Source organism: Haliotis rubra, unplaced genomic scaffold (assembly GCF_003918875.1).
Source record: "Haliotis rubra isolate DU_JTF1 unplaced genomic scaffold, ASM391887v1 Scf217, whole genome shotgun sequence".
Lineage (NCBI taxonomy): Eukaryota > Metazoa > Mollusca > Gastropoda > Lepetellida > Haliotidae > Haliotis > Haliotis rubra.
Genome location: NW_025766192.1, coordinates 135,743 through 146,382, shown reverse-complemented (window position 1 = coordinate 146,382; position 10,640 = coordinate 135,743). Strand labels below are relative to the sequence as shown.

General features: G+C 41.1%; 1 protein-coding gene across 1 annotated transcript in view; it reads left to right on the top strand.

The window, feature by feature from the left end:
• Nucleotides 1-2,995: 2,995 nt before the first annotated feature.
• The window catches only part of LOC124277030 (regulator of nonsense transcripts 3A-like), a 26,680-nt gene continuing 19,035 nt past the window's right edge, over nt 2,996-10,640 (top strand). The window contains 4 exon segments of the mRNA XM_046712681.1: nt 2,996-3,194; nt 5,932-6,038; nt 7,030-7,096; nt 7,098-7,137. Of these exon segments, the coding sequence (XP_046568637.1) occupies nt 3,096-3,194; nt 5,932-6,038; nt 7,030-7,096; nt 7,098-7,137 (313 nt within the window). The 5' untranslated portion in view covers nt 2,996-3,095.

The window sequence follows — 10,640 nt, the reverse complement described above, 5'->3', positions numbered from 1 at the left end:
TTTCACCGCTAGGCTACCCCACCATCCTGAGAGTCATTACAGCGAGTCATCAGTTGGTTTTTTAACACGAACACAGTGGATATTTGAAGTTATAAACCATGAATTAATTCTACTACAAAAAATTCAAGTTCCGTGTTCAAACTCCGGAACATATGGTCTGTGCTTGTCTGACTCAATATCAAAGTGGGAGATCAAGATACTTGTAAAAAGAAATATCATGACGAATATTACAAGTAGAATCTTGCTGCCTGAAGGGTAAAGACATCAAGGAGTTATCAAGGATGTTCTACCGGGGCCTCAAGTGCCAAAGACTTGGAAAAGAAAATTAGGGATTGATCTGGTTCATAATATGAGATATTCTGATCTTGCATTCCATGAAATAATGCAACATGCAAGATTATGTACAAGCTTCAGATCTCAACTTATCCTCATTTTAGTGAAATACAAGTGAAAGGTGCAAAGCTGAAACAGCACTTTCAGCTATCACGAACTGAACTGGGAAATTGTCTTTAAAATGAATGACTTATAAAACCCATTACCTGAGACTTTTGGCCTCAGAGAGTGACCTGACAATGTTTGTTGAACATACCCGCGGCATATATTCGCATGACCTGAGGCTTGTGGCCTCATTCCTGATGAATGACCTTGACAAATGACCTGACAATGTTTGTTGAACATACCCGCGGCACATATTCGCATGACCTGAGACTTGTGGCCTCAGAGAATGACCTGACAATGTTTGTTGAACATACCCGCGGCACATATTCGCATGACCTGAGATTTGTGGCCTCAGAGAATGACCTGACAATGTTTGTTCAACATACCCGTGGCATATATTCACATGACCTGAGACTTGTGACCTCAGAGAATGACCTGACAATGTTTGTTGAACATACCCGCGGCACATATTCGCTGCCTGTTATCCTCTTGTCTCTGAGATATGTGTTGTAGTCCATGTAGAGTCCAGCATCCCAGTTCCTTTGAGAAGCCTGAAAACAAAGAGCGACAAAGCTCTAAAATATTCCAAACTGAATTGTTTGTAACAAAGTTAAGCTTGTTGCTTAATGCCACTAAGCAATATTCCAGCTTTATTACCCACGGGGTCAACGTATGGACAGTTGCATACTAATCTCGTACGTCACACGAGTGTCGTATCGTTGCACATTTTATGTGGATCATAAAATTATGGCAAAGTTACGCTGAAGGGGTCGTTGTCGGCACTGGTATATAGAAATGTACCCTCGCCAAAATCAGAATACAGAAACGTACCCTTGGACGATTCCATTCTGCATTGTGGATTTTCTTGATCGGAACTGTCATACTGTTGTATTACATGCATTTGATTGCGTTATATAAGAGAATACACAGTAACGAATATTTCACGGTGCACAACGTACACCACTCGCAATCAGCTGAACGGAACAACTACATACGGTTTCGGTTTTGGGTTGCGGAATATGGACTCGTCCGTCGTGTAGGGTACCGGGTACGTTTCTGTAATTTGTCTTTGTTTAGGGTACATGTCTGTATACAGAAGCGTACCTGGGGTACATATCTGTAGTACCTGTGCCAACAACGACCCCTTCAGCCAAACGGCTACAAATCTTAAGGCGAAAACGGCACCAACTAAAATCTTATGGGGAAACCTAGTTTGTTATAAGATAATCTGATTGCAGAAAGTTTAGATAGTAAATACATCTACTATTATGTCGGAACTATCAAAATTTAAGAACAAGGATGTATTTTTATATTCATGTATACGATGTGAAAACAACTACATCAGTTCATTACTAAAAGTAACCGCTTCCAGTAATTATCAAATCTATGTATATATTCAATGTACGGCAAGTTTTATATAACTTGATTTTCTGCGGCTCCTCATTTCGTTGCTAGGCATAACCAACACCATATTGAACATATATTATTTATTATGTATCCAGTTATTGGAACAATGTATTGGCGCGGCGTTTATATAAGCCACTAGGCTTGTTCGCCTATCCAGGTTTCTTTGACGAAATAAAAATATATTTAAACCAAATACATCTACTGTGCAGATAGTGATTGGAAGTGGGCATTCCATAGCTGATAATCGGATTGCAGAATGTTTAGATAGTAAATACATCTACTGTGCAGACAGTGATTGGAAAGGGCCGTTTTCGCCAAACAAATTTGGTGCCGTTCTGCTATAACCGTTTTAGCTTTAACCCAGCCAAAGTTGCATTGTTGATCATTGACTTGTCATTTGTCATTAGTCTTGTGTCTCCAAATAACGCCTAATTAAGAAACAATATTTTTGCAGCACGGTAATGGCAGAAAATTATGGGTGTGGTATTACATTTACTCCACCAGATGATGTTTGCAGTTAATTGAACACTGAAGTGACTTTGACATTGACATCGAGGAGAAATGTTAACATCATAGGGAATTGCTATTAACGATGAACACGCATACCTTTCCGTTGTAACTCAGTTTACTTATAGCCCAGTTAATGTAGGCTGGTGCACTTATGCAGCCCAAAACGATAGCCGCACTCGGGAGTATTTCGTACCACATTTCGATTTTCCCAGTAGTGAAGGGCACACTCGAAAGGAGACAAATCTGAAATACGTTAGTAAACAAGGATGAGTTGGTATGTTTACTTCATAAAAAAACAGGAACTTCGTAGATATTGATATAGATTAGACTTCACTTTTAGAGTAATTCCGAATGAGTAATATCACAATAACTGGAAGACACATGTTACGCTCTACGCTGCTTTTAATTCTCTATTTCAGTGTAACTTGGGCACCATGTCCTTTCGGACATCTATAATACTAGATAAGCAGTAAATCAGTACTCTCAAATTCAATTGGTTGATATTGTGAACCGCTTCGCACAGGCTTAAAATAAATTCGTTACTGATATTAAATATTCATATTTGCGTTATAGATGTATTATGTTGGTGTTATATCGTACTTTATGTAAATGAAATTCACGACCCTTCACTGCTGTACTAAATTCGCTCTAACTGACAACATCCGGTTAAAATGGTGGCAATATACTTTTACCACTTCTACTTTTACTTTTACCAAAGTAAATAACCAACTGGCAATACGATGACACACGACAGGTCTGAGACGAAATCATCAAAACTCTCAGAAAAGAGAAGTAGTGATGAGAGAAGAGGCAAGGACAGAGAGTCGCCTCCCACAAAGGTACATGAGAACTGACAATACATGAAATGAAATTTTGGGGGTCTCGCTAATCTGAATGACGAATGACAGCGAATGACGAATGGCAAATGTATTTTTGCACAATGAAGTCTCCCTTGTCATTCGTTATTCTTCAGTTAAATTATCCGTAGTATCACCCTCAGTAAATGGAATGACAGTGATATCAGGTAGAATGACAGTGTTTTCTGTAATGTTATCAGTAATATCACCCTCAGTAAATGGAATGACAGTGATATCAGGTAGAATGACAGTGTTTTCTGTATAGGTATCTGTTTACTGTAATATCACCCTCAGTCAATGGAATGACCGTGATATGAAGTAGAATGACAGTGTTTTCTGTAATGTTATCCGTAATATCACCCTCAGTCAATGGAATGACAGTGATATAAAGTAGAATGACTGTTTTCTGTAAAGATATCAGTAATAAAAAAGGAAATTAAAGGACCGCTTAATTTAGAACTATTCATCATCTTTACACTTTGGCACACCATCATATGTGCCCCATCATATTAGCACATGGTTAATACTTGATTTGAAAAAGTTGTATTTTGTAAATAGCGTTCACTACGTTACATTAGCCCCGGTGAGTAGTTTAAAAAACGGAATAGCACTAGCAGGGGTTTGTGCCCAAGTCAGTGAGCATGGTATGTGTGGATTTGGGGGCCTACCTTTAGAATACAGCACCACAAACTTTAAAAATACGTCATAATACCCTTATACGTAATGTAATGTGATTTTGTTTGAAAACACGTTCTCGAAACAATGCCCTATGACGCCTGCATGGCAACACGGTTGTCTGGCTCAGCGAGTGCGTATAAGCTCCGCTCACTGGTGTTTCATCTCTACGAGCTATGTCATTGCATAAGCCCAACGACGTTGAGAGTTTCCAGTAGTTGTATACCGGCGGATGCGCAATATTTTGCAAGCACCAGTTTGATATTTTTCTTTTTTCACTAATATGCTCATATTTATTTGTATTACGGGCTGCTGAGGTGTTATGTTTTGTGTATTTTGTATTTTGTAATTTTTTTAATTTACATATATATTTTTGTCATTCAGTAATTTGCACCATTACATAGAAAAGTGTTTTATTAGTATTTTATTTTTCGGCGGTAATAATGCATTACACTAGACACGTCAGTCGTGTTTGTGCCGGTTCGGTCAATGCTTTCTATTTATTAGGATTAATTCAAGGGGATTGGGGTTAGGGCTAGGGCTAGGACTAGGGTTAGGGCTGTAGGGTTTAGGATTGGGGTTGGGGCTGTAGGGTTTAGGATTGGGGTTGGGGTTGGGGTTGGGGTTGGGGACCTAATGCAATATAGTAGGTACATGTCCGGTGGTTGGTCAATGCATTCTATTTATTAGGATTATTTCAAGGGGTTAGGGTTAGGGCTGAGGGTTTAGGGTTTAGGGTTAGAATCCAATATAGCAGGTACATGTCCGATGTAATAATGTTGAGTACCATTTGTTGTTTTTCCTTTTGGCATTTTAATACTTTTTTCACACAAAAGCGGGAAACCAAAAACGTCGAAAAGTACATTCTGAAATGGGTTAATGTAGAAATTTTGGACTAATGGAAATTGGCCTGGAATTTGCACTGAAGCCTCTTTCACCGCAACATAAATTTTGTAAAGTAATGATTCGAAGGCTAACTCACCCTCATGCCGTCACTACACATGCTCATGTCTCCCTCGTTCCTTAGTGCGATCCACATTATCCTGACAGTGTTCCCTACATCACTTTTCTGTCACAAAATCACCGATTTATATAAAAGCGTGTCATTCATGCATGCACCGTGGAAATCTACGTCTGGCGCTGGCGTCAACAACCCTTTTCAGTTTGAGGCATATCGGCTCATTCCAGGCCACACGTTAATTTGTAGATTACGGAATGGGACGAAAGTGTGCCAAATGGCATCGGATCCATTCGGCAATTGTCCGTAGAATAAAATCACGAGACACCAAGTCTACCCGTAGCATTTGTAATTGTCCGTGACCTATTCGACTCTTTCCGTTTATTTCCGTGACATCACAGGAATGACTCGATAAATTTGCACATTGTGCAACAGTGTGGACGTAGCTCAGTCGGTTAGCTGTCGAGCTAACAATCCGAAGGTCACGGGTTCGCGTTCGACAGGTTCTCACAAACTGGTTGCTTGTCTTAATGACACGTGACCTACGGCAGAGATCGTCCTCACGAGAAGTTGTGGTGCTGTATTCTAAAGGTGCTCCGATTTGGAAGTCATGAAAAGGCGCTATAGAATATGCTTGTCACTAGTTTAATTCAAGTATCTATGGCTTCACTTTATTTCATTTACTTTTTTGTTTAAAGTGAAATTCATCGGTATGTTTTCACTGCAAACAGACTATGATTAGTCCGAAAATGTACACCCTGTAAAGTGCAGTACCTCCCTATATAATTAATAGATGTGTCTTTTGTTCACACTTTTAGTTGATTCAATAATCAAACAAACCATGTACTTTGCTGGTCATGCTCCTTGATAAGCAGCCAGGATGTCCAATAAATGCACAACAATTGTAATGGTTCTGTAAAGGGTATCGGAGGTATACAGGTGTTCAGAGAGGGTTGATTTTATAGTGTATTTTCAACAGAGTTCATCTGTTGTTGTTTTTTGAATGTAGCTGTGCGGTGTTATGTTTTCAGATGGGTGACCGTGAAATACATGTTTTTATTCTGAATAATATAAAATGTATCATAGGTGGTGATTCGGCGCCTTCCTCCTTCACTGACACCAGAGGTGTTCCTAGAGCAGGTGTCCCCTCTCCCAAAGTATGACTTCTTCTACTTTGTCAAGGCTGACATGAGGTAGGTTAGCAATGGGATATCTAATGTCAGATGCTACTCACAATGCATCTTGGGTTAGAAATGGTCTTCACGACTTCAGCAACCCATGCTTGTCGTAAGAGGCGACTAACAGGATCGGGGGGTCAGTCCCGCTGACTTGGTTGACACATGTCACTGTATCCCAATTACATAGTTTTGATGTTCATGATGCTAATCACTGGATTTTCTGGTCTAGAGTTGATTCTTTACAGACGGCTCCCTTTACTCCCTTTACAGAGTAGTGAATTTTTCCTGGAACATTTCAGAATGTAAAAATAATCAATGAATACAAAATGCCATTTAGAAAGTGGTCTTATTATCCATATGGTGAAACACAACCAGTGTCATATATATCATGTGCACATGTGCGCATATCACTTTTGCCTAGCAACAATTGTTTCTGTATTTCGCCGTCTGTGAGTGAGTGAGTGAGTGAGTTTAGTTTTACGCCGCACTCAGCAATATTCCAGCTATATGGCGGCGGTCTGTAAATAATCGAGTCTGGACCAGACAATCCAGTGATCAACAGCATGAGTATCGATCTGCGCAATTGGGAACCGATGACATGTGTCAACCAAGTCAGCGAAACTGACCACCCGATCCCGTTAGTCGCCTTTTTACGGCAAGCACATGGGTTGCTGAAGACCTATTCTACCCCGGATCTTCACGGGTCTCGCCGTCTGTGACCTCATGAAACAATTGAATGTGACGTCAATGAACAGGGCAGTCACACTTGCTTACCGTGTTTTACTGCACAAATGTACTTGAATAAAATGAATAATAAAGAAAGTAGTACACTCGAAACTTATACGAAACTCGTCCATAATTGTATATTACCCTCGCTCTTGCTCGGGCAATACAAAATTACACACTCGTTTCATATAAGTCGTATGACATAATTGTTCTTGTAATAATCTCTATAAATGTAACGTGTTAAAAATAATCAAAGTCATATCATGCTTGTTGGTTTCAGCTTGGGTCAGTTTGCCTTCACTAGAGCCTACATCAATTTCCAAAATGCTGAGGACATGTATACCTTCCCGAGATAAATTTGATGGCTATATCTTCATCGATAGCAAGGGTAGGCTGTCCATTTTCCAACACTCCTTACTTTAGTGATAGATTCAATGTTACAAGTTGATAAATATTTTGTGAAGCTGTATTGTATGATAAGAAGTAATTATCAAGATGTTTATTTACATTTACAGGTAGTTGGGGTTGGATCACTCTCTCATTGTTACCAAATTTTGCCTTTAGTTGAAAATTAGATCATTGTCGTCTTTTCACATTATATTTGTTGCTTAAATAAATGCAACTTTATTAGATAACTGTATTGTCCCTTCTCTTCATTAGAAAATAATTTGGTTTAATAAACTGATTGTATACAGAGTCATTTGGTAAATATTGTGAAAAGTGATTTGCCTCCCCTGAAATCAGGTCATGACACGAAGCCTTTGTCATACTTGTAAAAGAAGATAGATGTCATCAGTACAGTTAAATTTTTAAACTTATCCTATCTCACTATTTGCTCTGTATCTCAAGATTTGCACTTCTCTCTCTTGCTTCGACGCTCAGTGGAACGAATGAGAACTTTTCCTGTAGGCCTCTCTTGTCCATACGCCCGTGTTCCCCAGGCTGCTCTCCTTATAGGACAGGTCCCTAGTCCCTGGCTAAGCGTGCAGCACGTTCCCCTTTCTACCCAAGTGACTACATCAGAGTGATCATTCTTCTTCTTGTCGCACCACTGTGTGGACGTATTGTGAGAGTTCTCAGCTTTCCTTACAAGTTAACATGAGACATATATCATGGGTAGTTGACCCTATGTAGCGTAATTTTGCGCACACTGTAACAATATTTACTTCCTCGGATCCCACTCGTCATGTGTGGGTTGTATTAACCTGTGTTCCTGGAGCAAACGTTGTCAGGAATGTGCTCCTTTGTCAAGGACGTTTTTAGAGCATATAGACATGCTTGCTCCCTTTGGCTGGCAGACAGAACTCGTTACACTTCAACAGTTGATCACCCAACAAACCCCTGCTTTCAACAACCAGTATTAACTGCACATCGTCCGGAGATTCCCATGTCGGACGTCGATAATTTTATTGGCGCATCATCAGATGTCTACTCGTCGTTCCGCCTCATCAAACCGCTCTGTGTTTCCAGCTGACTCACACAGCCGATCTACGTCGTCAAATCGCTGAACCAATTCACCACACCGAATGGGTTCGCCATACTGAATGGATTCACCAGACCGAACCGTTTCGCCATGGCGTATGTGGATTACGACATCGACTCAATTCGCCTTAATATTAAGACTGTTTCTTATCGCCGAAACTGTTCACATCATCGATTCGATTCACCGAAACGATTCACCTCGTTGAACCAATTCACCTTGGCCGGAACATTTCACCTCGCCTTGCCGGTTCATCTAATCGTTCTCATCAGCTGAGATCATTTAAACGTTTCAGATTACTGAACTGTCCACACCACAGTCACGATCCAGCTCACAACGCCGATCCAGATCACGGACTGGTTCAGATCACATCAACGTTCCGGCTCACCACCCTGAACCGATTTACCAGCCCGACTCGTACCATTTCACCAGGCCGAACCGCTTTCTATAGCCGAACCAGTTCACCTGGCCGTTCAAGATCACTGAATTGTCAGCATTCATTGAACTGTCAGCATTCGTCAATTAATCCGTTCCTCGGACCTTGCCCGCAATTGAGCTTATTCACGAATTAGGCGATTCACCACTCGTGTTATTTCCAACACGGCGCATCTTACCAGCCTATCAGAGCCTATGCCAAATGTGTCTGGGATGCCTCCCAAAACACTTAACCAACATCGAACCTCGTCTTTGTTTTCATGGTTCGGGCTATGCCAGTCGCCTATAAGATGCAGGAATTGTTTTGCTTGATTCGACACACATGATCGCATGGTTCGCCAACCACCTACAGCAACCTAGAGCAAGATACCAGATGTTCTATTGATTACATTCAACATGAAGGATCGGGACTTGTCAACACTGGTTTTCCACATCCTCAATGAGGATCATGAACTTGCATCTAGATAGGGCAAAAATTTGTCGAACTCTGCTAGTTTTCAACACGATCCTAGTTTTCAGGGCATCTGTGAGGCGCTGAATTCCTCATTACGAAGTGGCAAGCTCTACGCACGACAATTTGATTCGTTTATCTGATTTACCTTACTGCTTGTGAGGCACTTAATGTTTTAAGTCACATAACTTATCCCACCTTGTACCCCGTTTTCAACTGGTTGAACAGAGGTAGTAGCTATGTGCTTTACCATGCCGAATCAATTTACATGTGATGTCAGTAGCGCAGTCATCTAGACATATCACGCTCTGCAATTGACGGTCTGACGATCCCAGTTCTCAAGAGTCCGGGGCTCATCTCATTCCAGATTTAATCTACCATCCGATCTTCACCTTTGATGAATGATTCGGTTCAACGAATCTACCCTTCGGTGTAGATATCAGTTCTACAACCACCCGATAGGGCATTACTAGATAAACTTGCTAGCCAGGAAGACTTTACGACGCTTCAGTGAATCTTGTTACTACAGACTACTGGTAACAGCCTGTTTGTGTATCGCTGGGTGCAATTATTGCAGATGGTTCGTCATCTTCAGCTACCTTTGTTTTTCATGATAAGCAAGTTTCTGGACAGATAACAGATGGGTCAAGTTTTTGCGCATGGTACCAGCAGTGATGTTTTGTCAAATAGCCAGCATAGCTCAGCCCGGAATTTATGGGTTGCGACACGCCCGGTTAACCGAAGACCGTGTTGTCCGTTTTTTTTGTCACTTTCGTGTGTAACGTTTGCAAATGGCGGACTACTGTTTGTTTACCGGAATTTTGATGATTAGAGTGACTATGAAGTGCCCTTGCAGACTTGTCTTGGTCAAATGAATCGGATATCAAGTCCAGCCTTTAAATGCTAGTAACAATGAATGGTGCGAGTCCCTGTTAGAGTGATTGTGTCGGGATTTCGACAGCCAGTCGAGAGAGACTGCTTATCGAGGGTGACAGACAGAAACACCCATGAACGGTTTGACTTTTGCTGGGGTTACTCGGTTTTCTACACTAGCTCAAGCACTGAGTTCATTGGGCACTGCAGTTATGTGTGGACTGTCACCAGGCAGCGATCTACTACCTTTATCACTCCACCTGGCGAACCATCAGTTTGTTCGGCCTACCGAAACGTTCCTGAGATCGCCGATCGTACAAATTTCTTCAATTCGTTTACAATGTGAACGTTCCTGTAGATTGACTGACAATCTCCATGAGCCAAACATACTACATTCAGCACTCTGTTAGAACTGACATAGTAGCTCAATTATTGACAGTTCTTATCTCAGGAGATATCTCTTTGTCAGAGGCAAGAGTTGTTAGATCTCTCATTTCCCTCGACCTGCGAGATGCCTACCTTCACATCTCGATAAATCCAGAGAATCGGTAGTATCTTCGATTTACTTTCAAGGGGCATCATTGATACCAATGGAGGGTCCTGCTGTTTGGCATATGTACGGCCCCGTAGGGGTGGCCGATAATACCGGTTA